An 18,283-nucleotide genomic window follows, 5' to 3' on the forward strand; every position below is an offset into this window, starting at 1 on the left:
TTGCCTTGTTTCGTGTTGCTTTCTCTTTAGTCCTGGTTGAACTTCCTTGAAGTAATGACTCTAGGACTATTTTATTTCATTTCAGCTCTAACGATTGTATTTTATTGTAAGTCTTATGTCATTTATATATATATACTTTGCTGAGGACTGCCTTCAGATTTAGAGTCAAAATATTCATTTTGGGTTATAATTTTTTTTTTTACTGTTTTAGATAAATTCCCCATTGTTTTACCCGTTGCTGTTGTTTTTATAGTGATAAATTATGTAACTAAATCACATGCTCCACCCTCATAATACTTTGTTGAGTTACCACCCTTACGACCAAAAAATGTTGTTTTTCATGGTTGCCTTCCCCCTCTTGAGGGCTAGATGTGCGTTCACCTATGGTCTTAAAATGTCAACTTGTTTCTTTTTTTTCTAAAGTAGTAAAACGTGTTATTATAATATCTCTGTTCAGCATACATATTTATATTGCATACATTTAAGGTAGAAGTCAAAAGTTTTTTCAGAGGGGTCGTATGCGTCAACACTGGTTTTTAGCCATACTTATCCAAATATGTCTAAGAGTATCGTCCTCCATGCCAGTCATAAAGAATAGTATTCCCCGTCTTCTATTGTTAGGCATGTTTAAGCAAATGCACGCGTTTTATGTATTCAAGGCTAAGCTTAGAAAACTAAGTGGTACCAGCATAACTAGTTATTTACCAGGCTCATATGGAAGATCCCCTTGACCTACTGAATTATCAGTCAAACAGTTAAATCGGTTAGACGATGCAATGTATAACAAAAGGAGTGATATAGCTAAAGTGTGCGGCAAAACTCTGTAAATATGTCACGGCTTATATTTAGAACTGAACAATACTAGCAGTGACGCCAAGAGTCAATCTTTCATCTGTCACTAAGAGTGCATTGACACTCCTAAGTTCAGAGAATAATTTATTTTTTCGAGACCTCAAGTCTAAATTCTATGAGATTTAGTCATGCTTATCTTTTTATATGTACCCCGAAGAATAGGCACAAACTTCAGTGGGGGAAGGGGGTATCTAAAACCTAATACACCATTAAAACAATCCCTTGCATGGTGGCTCAGCAACTACTTAAAAAGCACAAAAGGGCTGCATAGGATTCATAAAAATTCACTGTTAGCCTACTTAAGTTGGCTGAAACACAATATGTATAACTAGACACATATGTATAGGTTTGAGGACATTAAATCATATTAGGGGTGTTGGTCTATAGCCCCTGGAATGTCAGATTATACCTCTTTATGACAATGCATCTGCAAAAAAAGAAGAAAAATGCTAATTCTCCTAGTGTCGATACGAAGGACAGAGTTTTTAAGAAAAAATTAGACCTAAAATAAAACTTTTGTACGTTTCACCCCTTTTATTTTGGAAATATTCCTTGAATACCCTATGCGGATTGAAAGTATGTAATTCTGTGCTTAGGATCCCCGTCTTAGCTTGGTATTTTAATAGCGCTTAGATTTTCCATGAAACTCACTTTCAAGGTCATTAGTTGAGAATTAATTGTCAGTTTATTTATAAGTTCCGTGAAGATGGATATCCTTCTTGATTTTTGGCGCTGTGGAAATGCACTAGCTAGTCTGTGCAAGGTCGTGTCCCGTTTATGTCAAATTCTGTTTCCAATTTGTAAATACCAAATGTGCTGCAGGGCTTATCAAAAGGTTGGTTAGGAAGTCAGCCACGAAACAGATGACAAACGACGATAATTCAAACTGACATAGTTTATCTTGGACAAGCATCACTCTTGGGCAGTAACAAACAGGAATTAATTACTATAAATTGATTAACCAAACTTTGAAAAGATTTGAAGAATTGTCAATATTCCTGACTAATACCTTTGTTATTAGGAATGTTCTTTAATTATTTTTGACTTTGTTTTTCTTCTCAGTTTTGTTTTTAATATTTCAGCTATTTCAGACATTTACAGAATCACTTAACTGCAGTTGTTGCTTAAGTGAATTAAATTTTCCATACCCCGAATGCAAAGTCTTGGTATACAATAAGGTATACAGTGGCATGTATTGGGTATACAGTAGGGTATACAGTGGCATGTTTTGGGTATACAGTAGGCACGTGCACTGACGTCTGTTTGGCATAGAGGGAAAGGGAAATCATCGAAACATCAAAACATTCTTATAGCTAACTGGACAATTTAGAAAAATTGTGAGTCACAAAATTTTGAAGGTACTGTGACATTTGATCCCCCCTCCTGCTCCTCTTCATGTGCCTTGTATAATGTGCTTTCGTGTTATGCATACTTTAGTCTTCTGTATAAATTGATCAGATAGATGCTGTGTAACAAATACTAAGAGGACTTTTATTCCACCTAAATGGCTTATATTTTATGTACCCCATTTCCTAGGATTTGAAGACTTTAGTTTTCTTAATGATATAAAATAAAAGCTAACACCAGATGCAGGGACGAAAAATTTAATATTTCGCAAAATATATGATGCATTAAGAGCACATTTTTTTCTAAAATTCATTTTAGAAAAACCTTCCGAAAAAAAAGTTTTTTGAAAGAACATTAAAGAGCCCTATTTCAACTTAAAACGAGCAGAAGTAAGTTCCTATTATAATTCGAACTTAAAACGACCACAAGTACTGTGAAAAAGAAATAAAACCCAAAACAAACAGAAATTAAAATAAATATTTACCTCAAGCTTAAAGGTAACAGATACTGATATTGATGAAGAAAATAAATCCTAAAATGAGTAGAAATTAAATTAAATACCCAATTCAAACTGGAATGAACAGAACTTACCACAAAGGGGGGTTTAGCTTCTGCTCCCCTCCGCCAACTCGTAACCAGTCTAAAGTCTATTACGTTATCTGCATTTTATTCAAAACTAGATGTATTTTAAACATTGCGTTTTAATTTTCAAACCATCGACGAAAAAAAAATATCTATGATAATCAAAACAACTGAAATGAACTAATGCAAATAGACAGATTGATTAGTATGTTAGCTCGGGAAGTTACAGCAATTGGAGATTCATGATTTATTTTACGAATTTATTTCTGTTTTTCAGTGTGGTAATTTAAATAAAATGTTTAGAATATGTTTGGTTTTCAGTGAAGTGTAAATGACGCAATAACCTTTAGAAAGTTTATGGTTGGGGATGGGAAAGTAGTAAAATCTTGTGTTTGCTTTTTTAGTTTGTTTTAACTTTGAAGTGATTCATTTATCTCCTATTCATTTTAGGCTTTTTTTTTCATCTATATCAGTATCTGTTATCTTTATGTTTGATATGATTATTTATTTCAGTTTTTGTCCTTTTTGAGTTTCATTGATTATATGCCAGTAATTTCTGGTGGTTTTAATTTGAATTATTATTGAAGATTATTTCTTCTCGCTTTGAGTTTTAATGTGAGTCTTTACTTTTCTTTGAAATTCATCTTTTCCAGAAAGTTATTTAAAGTTAACTTCTGTCCGTTTTTGATAGCTAAGGTTTTATTTCTGGTTGTTATTATGGCCACGATCCCAGTTTTTTAACTTTTCAGCTTATAAATTAAAATGTCAGATTCTAATTTAAATGCTTAAGTTCCATAAGGTGATCAGAGTGTGTTGTTGTTGTTTGTTGTTGTTTGGGGTTTGACGCGTTTGACCACTAGGTCATATGCGTTCGTATCACTCAATTGTTCTGTGCCTTCTGTAATCACTAGCTTGCTTGGGTGTCACTTTGGTCAATATTCACTGAACCTGATCATGTATCACTTATCTTGCTATTGGTAGGGGGTAATTCACCTGCAGCAACTGCCTGCATTGAAAAACAGGAATCAAAATAATGCAACTGTGTTTAGTCATACAGCATTTAAAATACCTATGCAACACAATTATAATAAATAACAAATTTTTGTATTATAGCCTATTACATACCTCCATATATAGAACATATAGAATATTAATCAGATAAATTATGAAAAGATAGATAAGGATAATAAAACAAAAAAAAAATATAGAAAAAGGATAACTCTAAAATAAAAAATTATGGGAGGGGCATCAAGGCAAGCAAGATTAAAATAATATAGAACATCTACCAATTATCTTGCTTATTTTAGGGTTTAACCCCCATCAGCACCTGCCATCAAATATGAACAGGAACCATAATGATGCATATACCTTATCAAACAACAAAATACAAATTTTATGCAAATCAATTATAATAAATAGTACATTTAGCCTGTAACCTGTCACCTAGATCAAATTATAATCAAATAAGGCAACTCTAAAAAAGGAAACATGCAGGGAAGAAAAAAAAAGAAAAAAAAAGAATTCAGGGAACCAAACCAATAGTCTTAACCATGTTACTTAATGAGTTTATGCTTAGTCATCAACGTGTTGTCTTTGATTTGCATTAATTTCGTTCATTTCCAAATCAAGGCTTTTTTTTTTCAAAAATTAACTATAGTTTTGATAAGGTACAAAAGTATTTTCTAATGAATGTTTTAAATTCTTCTTCTTTTCTTTCTTTAACCAGTGGTATTTGGTCCTCATTTCTGCACTTCCTCTTCTTTTTGTGTTCTCGATAATAAATGGTGGTACATCATGTAATGTATAGAATTAAACCAGTTTTTGTTTCCTTTCGGTTTTTGTACTCCTGAATAAGAAAAAAAAAACAAAAAAAATGTCAATCCTGTTTCTTTCTTCTTTTTTTATCCAAGACTCTTTGCTTATTTGTAATCAAATTTGTCCCTATTTCTCTATTATTCCTTCACTTTACTACCTATCTATCTTACCTCTTACTCGACGTTCCATAGGTTTCCACTTTTAAAATTCCTCACATACATAATTTTTTCTCTCCTAGTACATTTTATCTACCTTTCTCCCAAAAGCCTTTTTTTTTTTCATTCATAGATTCTCCGTCCATTAATTTACCATAAAAAAATTTCAAAATTCTAATTCAAGCTACCCACGGCAGCAAGTGGCTTCTCCCATTCATTAGGCCTATAACATATAACATTAAAATACAAATTTACAATGCGTGTATGTTTTTGTATTTTAAAATACATTCACTTTTCTTAGAGCACTTTAAAACACTTTTCACTAGATTTACATAAATAAAATAAAAAAATAAATACATAACACCATTTTTTTTTTTTTAATACATCACATTTCAACACACACTACTCTCGCTGGGCCTTGCGTTGTAAGGTAGCTACAATAATCCTCAAAACAATTCCCAAAAATCAAATACTTCACAATCCAGGTGAAACGTATCCCCCTCAACATATAAAATAAATTCCACTAGTTTAAAATAAATTCCAAACAAACATTAAAAAAAATGACCAAATCTAAAATCTATTATCTGAAAATTCATAAAATCCTATACTATAACTATTCAATTAGATTTAAATTTTACCTAATAAATAAACTTAAAAATCCTAAACAAATCCTGAAGCTAACTATTATAATCTGAAAATTCTGATTAAACTCTAAAATCAAACACTTCATTAAAAGTTCGAAATATTTAACTTAAAATCTGCTCTTATTCCATATACCAAAATTAAAACTCCATTTTCTAATCTTCTACCTAGATCCTTACCACAAAATGAAAAAACAAAAAACATACAAATGTAAAACCTTAAACCCTTAAACCCTATAATTTTTTCTCAAACTCTCCTTTTATTATTATTATTTTTTCCCTTTTTTTTTAACCACACATCTTTGCCCACCAAGACACAAAAATTATTCCCCTCTACTTTAGACCGAACAAATCCTCAATTTTCTTACACTTCATAATCCTTATCCTTTTCCATTCTGTTTACACACGATTTATCACATCATAATCTTCCTTCTGCTTTTCTTTTCGCTTCCACGTGTAATAACAAAAAAGCGATACAATGTAAACTATTGTCCTTGTATAGGCCTCATTATCTACTTTTAGGTACACAGCTTTCTCTAAATTAATTACATCTTTTTTACCTGTAACACTTGCCAATAAATTCCTCAGTCCTGCTACATTTGTGTCTTGTTTTCACATTCTAACATTACGTGATATTGCGATTCTAGTTTTTTCTCGCCTAGCTTACAATTTCCATAACTACCACTCATATTCATCTTTATTTTTGACTCTTCTGTGGGTAACATATTATGCATAAAGAAAAACATATGTTCTTTAACTTTTGGTGGCAACAGGCAACTTTCTAGTAGTATGAAACTTTTGACCACCTCTTCTTCACTGTAATTACCATTTTCAATTATTTTTAGTGGAGGAAGCTGCTTCTTTTTTTCATAATATTCCTTAAGTTTTACTTTGTCAATTTTCCCTCTTATTTCAAGTGACATTTCTAATTTTCTATTTCATAAATTTCTTCGAATGCTTGATTATATTTTGGAGGATATTTCTTTTCTTTTCTTTTCCATGTTTCATACCAAGCGCTTTTTTGTGATTCTTTTATCCTCATCTCTTGTTCCAACATTGTCCTAATAAAAAGTTCTTTCATCGTACATTCCACATGTATGACCTGAAGGCTTCCGTGATTTCTATATATGAACATATTGTCTGTTTTCAATTTAGGTGGAAAATTTCCATTCCATATGTACTGGTAAATTGCACTCACAATTTGTTTTAGATGTGTCGTTTTGGGTTGTGAAACAAAGGACAGATACCATAAAACTGGGCAACCATAAGTATTAACATACTGGGCTCTCTGGTGAACCGTCAGACCTATTCCATATCCTTGTCTAAGGGTATTTTTGAATTTCGATATTGTATTTATCCCATTTTCAATTTCCGTTCGGCCCCAACTTCTTTGAAAAAACACACCCAATATTTTAATTTTTTCCGTTCTCGGGATCCCCTCATACACGTCGTCTACTTCATCTCCCAATGATAGCATTTCACACTTATTTCTAGTGAGCTGTAGCTTGAAGATGTCACAGTATTCAGTTATGCACTGAACTGCCACTTTGAAATCATCTTCAGTTTCTTTGTACGTTGTCAGATCATCTACAAAACTGTTCAACGTCATTGCTACATTTTCTATTATAATGCCATTTATCTCCTTTTCTAAACATTTAAGTAACGGGTCAAAATATATTTCAAACAGTAAAAGGCTCAGCGGGCATCCTTGGTACACTCCAGTTTCTGCTTCAAATTCTTCTGTAGCATCGCTATTCACACAAATTACCTGTACTATTTTTTCAATTATCCTATTGATCCATTTTATGAATGTCTCGTGGAAACCGTAGTAATTCATGATCCATACTAGTATTTTTGTTTTCTTATTTTATCGAAGGCCTTTTTAATATCATAACTCGTTATCCAGTGCTTTATTTTCTTTTTTTCCTTTCGACTTCCTGCTCGTATTATTACATCTCTTATATTAGCCAATACATCTGCTGTTTTACGGTTTTTCAGTCTTCCTCTTTCGTTTACACTTGGTATGGATGGTAGCACCTTTTTTAGACGGTTTGCTAACACTTTAGCCATAATTCTGTAGTCGCAATCTGTGATATTAACTGGCCTCCAGTTGTTGAGGTCTTCAGGGCTACCTTTTTTCGGTATTAATTTCATCATCCCTAAACACTGTATCTTAATATCATCGTTATTTAGTAATTCATTAAAAATATCCGCCAGATGTTCTGCGATTTCTTCGACATGTTTCTTATAAAATTCGTAATGTATTCCATCAAGCCCTGGCGTTTTATTGTTTTCCGTCTCCATTATAGCTTTTTTTTTTTCTTCTTTTGTTAATTTCGCCGTTAGTATATTATTTTCTTCCTGTGCACTTGATTATATTCAATCTTACGAAAGAATTCGTCCACTCTCTCTGTTTTTTCTTCTGTCTCTATTGTAAATACATTCTTGTAGAAGGATTTCACTTCTTCCATGATATCTTCCATTTTCTCAGTTGTTTCCCCATTTTTCTTTTTAACTCTTTTAAGATTAGTTTATTTTGCTTGATTTTTCTCCTTGCCAATAAGTGTTATTGTTAGTTGTTCATCCCTTATCTGGTCCTCGCATTTTGCTCTTATCTTATAGGCTTCTGCCTTTTTTTCTTCTATTTCTCTTATTTCTAATAGAGTCTCGAAATATTCCTTATTTGAATTTCTCCCTTCGTTTATCTCTCTTTTTAGTTCATAAACTATTCTATACAGCAATTTCAGATACTCATCACTGGTTTTTGATAATTCTACTGAAATTGTCCTTACCTCTTGCGTAATTCTGGACTTCATCGTCTGTTTCCAGTATTCGGGTAGTAACTCGGAATCTATTTCCTTCATCGATTTCAATATCTTCCCTATCTTTGTCTTACATTCATCACTTCTTAAGATTGCAGTATTCATTTTCTATGTAGATTTCTGTATTTTCCCTTGTATTTTTTCATTTTTATTTGTCACTAACACAGCATTGTGGTCCGTGAAAGACACTATCTTGTGTTCTATGTTTACCATACTTTGTAACATTACTTTTGATGCATAAACTCTGTCAAGTCTTGCTCCACCTCCATGTTTTCCTACCCAGTTTATTCTTGTAAAGCTGTTTATTCTCTTAAGTTCCTCCCAGATATCTGCTAGTTCCAGCCCATTTATTAGCTCAACCAATGCTCTCCAAATATTATCTTTTCGGGCTTTGGCATCTTTCTTACTTGTTACACAGTTAAAATCTCCAAGCAATATTAATTCATCAGTATTTTGGGGGATAAATGCTGCAATATCTTGCTGGAAGATTTTATCTCTATTTTTTCTATTTTGGGATCCGGATGGCGCATAAACATTGATATACGCTTTTCTATTTATCACACAAGTGATAATTCTTCCTTCTTCGTCGATTTTGATATTTTGCTGATCAAAATGCCGTTTAAATATCATTGCTACACTATTGTCGCCAATGCAAGTGTTTGTTAAGTATTAGTGTTCGGGTTCTACAAATTTTAAATTATCAGTATCACTTTCGTGTACAAAAGCTAATTCTATACTTTCTGTCATCAGAAAGTCTCTTAAAAACTGTTGTCTCTTTCTTTGCTTCAGTCCATTTACATTTAAACTTATAATTTTTTGGATCCAATTCTAATCTCGTTTCATTCTCCTCTTCTTCACCACTTTTCGCTTTCTTGTTCTCTTTTTCTGAGCCACTAGATGATGTTGACGTATTCATTTCTACTTCTACCACGTCCACCAATGTATTATCCACGTACTCGTTCACCAACAGCACCGGTGTAATGCTATTCAGTATAGGTTCCATATTTTCGATGTGTTTCAACCTTCCAGATTCTTTCTCTTTTTCTTCGTTTTTCTTAAACCGTCTGTTTTTATTTCTATTCATCCGCCTTGTTTTGAATCCTGGTGTAGAATGGCTACGAGGTCGTATACCTGTGATCTCTTCTTCTTTTTCTCTATCTTCGTTGCTTAATGTTGTGTTAACTGTCTTCCTTTCAGGTTTTTTCCTTATTTCTTTCTTTGTAGCTTCTATGTTTTCTGTCTGACTTTTCTACTTCTTTTCTAGTTCTTCTCTCATTACCTGCAATTCTTGCTCTACTTTTTGTTCAGTTTTTCTTTCATCATGTACTAAGTATTTGTCCATATTTGAATTTTTTCGCTTTACTTATTTCATAGAGGATGGATATGACACATAATCATCCAATTGGACTATCTCCCGTTCTTTTCTTTGATTTTTGGCTGGTTTTGGTGGAGATACAGAGCATTCCGCCGCCATATGTCCTTCTTGGTTGCATCTGACGCACGTTCTTATCTATCCATCGTACCATACTCGCAATCGTAGTCCATCCACAAAAACGAAAGATGGAATGTTCATAGTTATTTTCATTTTCGCTGTAAATCTTGTTTTTGACGTTTATATATATTCACCTCCCTAGTAAACATCCCTTTTACACAGTAGCACCGTACTGTACCCCGTCAATGCTTTTTGCACTGTTGACCCTTCCATCTCAGGGGGTACTCCTTCGAATTTGACGTAGCTAGGTCTATCCTCGCAGCTTCCAATAATTACATATTTTACTTATCCATCCGACGTTGCGAATGGGAGCATTCCGTTTCTTCTTTGCTCCAAAAACTTCTCAAGTTCTTCACAGTTTGTAAATATAACAAAAATTGTTTTCTTGAACTTCAAACCTGACGCATCTATGCTTATTAGATTTTTTTTTCGCAAACCTTTCTGTTTCATCCATCTATGTATCTCACGTTCAGTTGGCAGGTCTTCATCTGTAAATGCAGTGAAACTCATAAATGCAGTATTTTTTCGAACATATTTCAACGTTTTCCCATCTTTTCCTATAATTTCTCGTATACTCATCTTTTTTTTTCTCCTTTTTCACAATACTTTAAACACGAGTAATTTAAACTAAGTAAGTAAAATAGCATACACACGCAAAAACAAAGCAAAGAACAAAATACTATTAAACAACCAGCAACACCACCACTAAAAAAAAAAAAAACTTCCAAAAAAACAGAAAAAAAAAAAAAAAACAAATTAACCAATTACCAGATTAAATATTTTACTTCAATACTCAAATCAAGGCTTAGGACTGTTTTTGAACTAAGCTAGTGATTCAACAGCATTTTCTAGATAATATGCTCGAAAGAATAAATATATATCAGATGATTCGGCTTTCTCTTATTTTTAAATTTTAAAACTCTTCTATTTGTGACTTTGACGTCAGCTTATGCTTGGTGCAATAAAAAACGAAGTCATATTGACCATCTGGGTGCTCATAACTTTTTTTTTCATTTAGTTTGACATCCCCCTAAACATTCTCTGAAAATTTCAACTTAATACCGTTAACTGTTCCTCAGAAGTGTCCTCTCAATACCCTTAGCCTTCCCTGAAATAACGTTGAAGTGCCTCTTTTGACAACCTTAATGTGCTTAGTGTCTTTTGATTTATGTTAACATCCAGCTCAAAATTCCTTTAAAGTTTAAACTTAGCACCTTTAGCTGTTCTAATATAACGGAGATACATCCTTTTGACAATCTGGGTGCACTTAGCGTCTTTTGGTTTAGTCAGTAGGTCCCTCAAAATTTTCTGAAGGTTTCAACTTAGTAATCGTAGATGTTCCTAAAATATTGCAGATACTCCCTTTGACATCCTGGATTCATATAGTGTCTTTTTATTTAGTTCAACATCCTCCTGAACATTCCCTTAAAGTTCCAATTTAGTACCCTTAGCCGGTCCCTACAGTCTTGAAATATTGCAAATATGCCCTTTTGACCACCGTGGACGCACAGAGTGTCTTTTGATTTAGCTGCCCTCAGCATCCCCTGTATTGCTGTTACAGATGCGCACTTTTGATAACCTGGATGCACATAGTGTCTATTGATTTAGTTCAACATCCCCTTTAAACCTTCCCAGAAAGTTTCAACTTAATACTCTTAGCTATTTTTGAGATATTGCACAAGCCCAACTTTTCAATGGTAAACACATGTTTAAGACAATTGCCAATTAGCATTATTTGTGTTCCTTGCGCAAGGGCCTGCGGGGCTCATGCTATCTCTGGAGGTTTATCTGTTAAACCTTTCGAGTATTTTGAACAAAATGGCTATCTGAAGACTGTGTTCGAATGTTTTTGGGGGTACTAGGGGGGCCAGCTGGAACAAAAGATCAAGGGAGGGGGGCTTGTTGCCCTCTGGTCCCATTTGACTCTTAAAAAGGGCACTACAGCGTTCATTTTTCAATCAATAAACCTCCTCTGAAATTGTTATAAGCACCCCTTCCAAATGAAGGGACTCTGGAAAAAAAAATAATACATTGAAGGTCTATGGTTCTTTACTACGGGTAACGTTAGAGCACTGTGTCTGATTCGTTTGTAGCAATGATCTTGAATATTAAAAGCACTGTATATAAATAATAGACAGTATGACCTTTCCCTATCTCAACCATTATAAAAACCCGGACCGAGATGCAAGTGCTCCGAAGAACATTTAAACAACTACCAAGATAAGCGACATTCGATTTTTTCACGGGTAGACAAGTCAGATTTCTCTTGAACGCGAAACTTGGTTTCAACGTTGTAACACTATATTTTAAAGAATCTAATTTTATATTAATTTAAAATTTTAGAAATTGTGCTGTATAAGGTCTAAGATTATACAGACTCAGCAGTTAGACATGCATTTTATTTTTTTCTGGTAAACAAAATGGAAGAATATTCTATAACAGGAGCTTTTCTGGCGTAAAGCCCCGTAAAATTTTGGATCTGGCACTAAAATGTGTGATGTCCTTCAATTTTCTGAAAGCTCACCAAGAATTTTACTAAAAACACTTCTTAACAGACGTCTGGTGTATTTTCTTGGATAGGGCTGTTGTGGCAACTTTTACCACAGCAGCAACTATTTTACTTTTAAACTTCAATGCACAACATGGTCGTACCTTACCCTGGTGAACTTGAAAAGGATCTAATCCGTGAATTTCCAATATACATTGGTGAAATGAAAAATTTGGTCTTTTTTCTTGCCCCCTCTCTTGCCAAAAAACTTTATCAATAATTTAAAAAGATCATAATAGACCTAATAACCAATCTGGGAAGGCTTATTTGTTTTAGACATGGCGCCTTTTTTTTTAAGACTGCTAGGGTCTTGCGGGATCGTAGTGACGTAATTTACAGGGAATCTGAATATTATTATGAGAAAATGGCAAAAGTTTAGAATTTGGAGTCGGAAGGAATATAGTCCGGAGACCCCACGCTGTATCAGTACCTTCCCTCTTTGAGGGTGCTACAAAGAAGAACAAGAAAAAAATTAATACTAAGCAATCAGACAAGGTGATAACAATGCAAGTGAATGAAACTAAACTCAAATGATAGTTCATTCAAATTTTATCTTAGATCCAACTAAAATAAAAAAAGACTCAGGAATCTTTTGATTTTTACATCTCTTTTTCCCCTTGAGTTTATTCTTCTGCGTTTTATATTGGCCTCTCTTTTTTTTGGTGGTAATACATCCGAAGTAAGGCCACTGAGTTGTTTCTAGTTATTTATATAATCCTAGTATCTACTATTATTTTCAGCTGTGTATGATCAGTGTGATTTAAACATTATTTCTGGAAAGTATGGATTTTGTAACTGAAACATTATTATATTCCAGAGAGAAATTCTCAAAACAGCGTAATATAATGTATATTTTATATTTATTTATAAAAAATTAAGACTTATAGTTTGGATTTTATTCTTCAGAAGTTCCAACCTTCTCACAATGCAAGGTTCACATAGAGGCTGCAATTAAGGATAAGGATTTATTACTTCCTGAAGAAGAAAATGAAATAGACTTAGGCACTTCGAACGAAAATGGCGAGGAAATCGCAGGTAAAAATAAAATTTAATTCTGACTTCATTTACCTTTGGGTGTCCAACTTTCGGGCTTCTTAGCTGCTCTCGAAGAAAAGTATAACGTTCAGAATATCACACTTCGTAATAATGCTATTATTATTATTATTATTATAATTATTATTATTATTATTATTATTATTATTATAATTATTATTATTATTATTATTATTATTATTATTATTATTATTATTATTATTATTATTACTATTATTGGAAAATCCGTGTAATATCAACCTGTTTGAGTCCAACGCAGCTGGGCACGCTGCTCCTCCGTCTCACGATAGACAGACCTTCTCTCTATACTTCTGTCCGTGAAGCTCCTTCATATTTTAAATTCTAAATCCCTCCACGGGGTTTCTCCTGCAAGGCCGTCCTGCTTTTTGTCTGGTCGTAGCTCGATTGCTCAAAAGTACAATATTGGATAAAACCATTTTTATTTTATATATAATCCTAGATAGCTGGATCAGACTGTTTTTCATACAGACAAGTTTTTTATTTATTTACAGTCACTCTAATAAGTACCCAAAACTATCATTAGAGGACCCTTATGGATATCATTTATATGCTTCTCAACTCTTCAAAGCGTCTGTATTTCAAAATCATACCTGACACCTGTCATTACCGTACCTTCAATAATTCTAATATTAGTTCCAAGACTTTTCTTCCTATTTTTTCAAGCTTGTTTCAACTACTAAAAAACTTCCTCCGCCTTGACTATTATACTTTTTACATCCTTACTTTATTCACTTTCCTTACTAATAAGGTGCACCTATATTAGTGAAGCTATGGTCTCAGTTAATATTCTTAGTACCTAGGATCACCCTATGCCCCTTATTTAAAACAAAATCTAAGCGACTTAATATAAAACTGAAAATAAACCGATGTGAATACATCTTGCATCTAATGGATTAATATACGACGAAATTCCGTCAGGTGTATTTTTGGGAATTTTGGCATTATGAAGAAATTTACCCTAGGTTCCTACTGTTGCAATTTTACGCAAAAGTGGCCGTTTTTGCGTGATCCGTCAAATTTTTTTCCGTTTTTACTGCAAGTTTATGATCATAACGGTTCAGCGGCTGCGTTGAAATATTTCTACTGAGCCGTTAAAAATTGCTTCCGTTATTCTGACTGAATTGAAAGCTTTGTAGAACCAAAAATTTCAAGTAACTGAGAAAGCAATCATGTTTATCTGAAGTTTTCCATTAATATTTGACAAACAACACCTAGCCCTTCACAGATTAGTCTTTTGAATGTTTTTCTTGGCTTCTAGAGGTTGAATTAGCCTATTCCTGTGCATTTGCTTTTTAAATATCTCATAATATTTTTTGCGGTTCAACAGCTGCTGTGAACCGTTTCTGTGTGTATATTTTTGCGATTTTCTGACACCTGCTATCCGCGAGCCGTTTTGTGTTAAAAAAAAATCGCATCAATTGGAACTAAAGGTTACTGTATATTATCAACTTTTCTCATCTAACAGACTAGTTTTACCACCTTACTTTCCCGTAAACTGCTAGATGGCAGTAACAATTTTTAATATAAAAGGCAAAGAATACGGCACGGGACTTCACAGTCCCTACCGGCGGTACTAATCTCCGTTTCATGGACCTTCACCCAGGAAGTACAATGGGGGATATATATTGACATGCGCAAAATCGAAAGGCTTAAATATCTTTTCTCCCTTAAAATGAATTTTGGTTCTCCTTGGAGCCTGTCTAGAGGGAGCAGGATTCCTTATTAACTAGGGTTGTTTGAAGAAACGGTCGTGTTTATATCATAACAAGTAGGGTAGGATAAAAAATAAAGTTTAATTAAAAAAATTAGTAGATTAATCGAATTAAAGGAAGTTGGACAATGAGATAAAAACAAGTCGTTTATTCTCTTGTTTATTTGGAAAAAATTAAGACTCGTTTAAATGCTATTGTACTTGTTATTAATTCCGAAAGGTTACCCACATTCCAGCACCTAGTGGCAGGAATTCCAGCCAAAAATGTTTCAGCACATGTACTTCAAATACTATTTGGTATGATCGTCTGTATTACATATTTAAAGATAAAATTATATTTTTTCAGCTAGTTGATATTTTTTTTCTTATTTAATCTTTAAAGAAGGGTTTTCAGTGGAGTTAGAGAAGGAAGAGCTGTAAGCTATGAAATTATGAGATATATCCTTTGGTTTCAGGTATGTTGATTGTGCAGTTCTGCATTTATTGTTCTGTGACACTCAACAACGTTTACAGCGTTCTATAACGTTTATTGCTATGCCGTGTACTTCTATAACATTCTATGTTAATTCTATAGATTTGTTAAGTTAGAGATTTTTAGTGACATTAACCCATCTACTTGCGACGGTAATTTCAGACGGTAACGACCCAGTAGAGGCAATAGAGAGCGTTAGAGAAGAGGACAGTGCAGGAGAAAATGAACACGCGGAAACGCACGCAGAAGAAGGAGAAACAGTAAATGAAGAAGCCGCGGGGAAAGGTATGAATCAAATGAAAACGTCTAAATTTTTTCAGTTCCGTATGATTTATTTAGTGCTGTTTATTATGTAGTGTAACATATAAGTATCTTCTCCCTTGAGAACAAAACTGTTAATAGGTACACAGCTCCAGTGTTAGTGTATTTGTGCTTATAACAGCAACATTGTTATGGTAGATCAAAATTCATTTTGTGATACTTTTAGACAAATGATGTTTCTAATCAATCTTCATAAATAAAGATGCTCGATTTCTCGTCCAGTCTCTGTTCCGAAATACATTATATCTCCCTTTTTTCAAATACAGAAATCAAGTTATAAAAAAGTAAGAAAAATTTATCTTGTGCAGCTCTTGAATTAATAAGGCTGAACTCGCCACTGTATACTGCATGGGTCTTTGGATTGGGGTACATTACGGTGACACAGGGTTGCCACCCCGTGAAAATAATCTAGTGGTTTTTTGGTTGATTTAGTTGGGTTTTTTTCAATTGTCTAGGGATTTATGTGCTGATTGAGTTTTTTTTTCTGTTTAGGCAATATAAAAACTACTAGAAACAATGATAAATTACTAGAACTACTAGAAATAACATTATTAGAACTAGAACTACAGAACTACATTACTAAAAATAATGATATATCACTAGTGTGGCAACCCTGTGGTGACATATTCAAGTTCAAAACAAAACAAAAAAAAATTCTCTTAAGTATTTTTACCCAAAAAAGTAAATACAACCGTTTTGCGCTGAGATCGTGGGCGAATTTTAATTTGGATTGTTGATAATAAAATATTAAACAACGCACATTCATCATGTTAAAAAAGCTCCAAAAACTTAGTCCACTCACGGTAGTATAACTTATAATCAAAAGATTGAGATCTGTCCACCCAATGAAATCAGGCAATTTCTTTCTCATTGTACCAAAACGTAGGTCAGTTGACGAAGCAGCTACAAGTGTCTTCAGCAAAAAGGATTATACCAGCATCTGGTACTCCTTTGGTTACCCACTAGGTACAGAAGTTAAAGACCCATTCACGAAAACCTGCTTTTGGCCATTCAAGTAACGTTCAAACCAAGTCAAACTAATTCCAGTCACGGGAAATCTTTTCCAGTTTAAATTGGAGCTGCTTATGGTCAATCACGCTAAACGCCTTCTTCAGATCTAAAATAGTGTAGCTGGCATTAATACTGTATTTTGCCATTGAACAATCTTAATAGTTGTCGTTTTAGTTTGTAAATTTACTTAAATGAAAGTGATTATTTATAGGAATTTCATTGTTTTTATCATGATCGCTTAGTCTAGATCATTTTTTTTTTCATATATTTCATAAAAACGGGGAGGATGAAGATAGGTCCTGTGTTTAAGGTCCGTCTCTCGTATCTCCTTTATGCGATCAAGTTTCTTAGCGTCTTTAGAACGTTCTGGGAGACCCCTTTTTTCAATCTTTTTTTATTGGACCATAAATTAAATGACATGCGATTGTTTTATAATTGGTTTAACAGAATTGATAATCTTAGGAGAAATCGCATCTACGCCACTTGAATTGCAATGCATTGCACTAATAATTTGTCCTAATTCTTTACGTCACAAGGATTAAAAACGAACTGACTCTCTATTGGAATTTCTGACTGAACTATTTTGGGTTCCCTCTTAGCTCTTTCGAGCACCATCACGTAACTTCACACCTTCACTAGAAGAATATCCACATAAATTATTAGCAAAATTCTTTGGGCTGGTCAAAATCCTCCTTCTTGCTTGTAGTTCAGTAAAAAATTTCTATTTTACCCTTTTGAACCAGGGGTGAATTTACAATTCTCAATGTTTTTTTTCTGTATATGTCGACAATTCAGACGTTTTGACTTATTAACTGTTTTGGGAGCCCTTTAATCTCTTTCGAGCACCATCACGTAGCTTCACACGTTCACTTGAAAAATATCCGCTTAAACTGTGTGCAACATCCTTTGGGCTGGTAAAAATCCTCCTTCTTGCTTGTAGTTCAGTAAAAAATTTCTATTTTATCCTTTTGAACCAGGGGTGAATTTACAATTATCAATGCTTTTTTTTGTATATGTCGACAATTCAGACGTTTTGACTTATTAACTGTTTTGGGAGCCCTTTAAGCTCTTTCGAGCACCATCACGTAGCTTCACACGTTCACTTGAAAAATATCCGCTGAAACTGTGTGCAACATCCTTTGGGCTGGTAAAAATCCTCCTTCTTGCTTGTAGTTCAGTAAAAAATTTCTATTTTACCCTTTTGAACGAGGGGTGAATTTACAATTCTCAATGTTTTTTTTGTATATGTCGACAATTCAGACGTTTTTACTTATTAACTGTTTTGGGAGCCCTTTAAGCTCTTTCGAGCACCATCACGTAGTTTCACACGTTTACTTGAAAAATATCCGCTTAAACTGTGTGCAACATCCTTTGGGCTGGTAAAAATCCTCCTTCTTGCTTGTAGTTTAGAAAATTTCTATTTTACCCTTTTGAACCAGG

General features: G+C 33.6%; 1 protein-coding gene across 2 annotated transcripts in view; it reads left to right on the top strand.

Annotated features, from left to right (window-relative positions):
• LOC148953508 (sarcalumenin) overlaps nucleotides 1-18,283 on the top strand; it is a 141,186-nt gene that overhangs the window by 44,303 nt on the left and 78,600 nt on the right. For both annotated transcript variants that reach the window (XM_089088576.1, XM_089088577.1), the window contains exons 2-3: nucleotides 13,161-13,289; nucleotides 15,674-15,796. In XM_089088576.1, the coding sequence (XP_088944702.1) occupies nucleotides 13,161-13,289; nucleotides 15,674-15,796 (252 nt within the window). The remainder of the gene's footprint in view (nucleotides 1-13,160; nucleotides 13,290-15,673; nucleotides 15,797-18,283) is intronic.

This window comes from Artemia sp. Qi Xiang Cuo, chromosome 4 (genome assembly GCF_049724085.1).
Source record: "Artemia sp. Qi Xiang Cuo chromosome 4, ASM4972408v1, whole genome shotgun sequence".
Lineage (NCBI taxonomy): Eukaryota > Metazoa > Arthropoda > Branchiopoda > Anostraca > Artemiidae > Artemia > Artemia sp. Qi Xiang Cuo.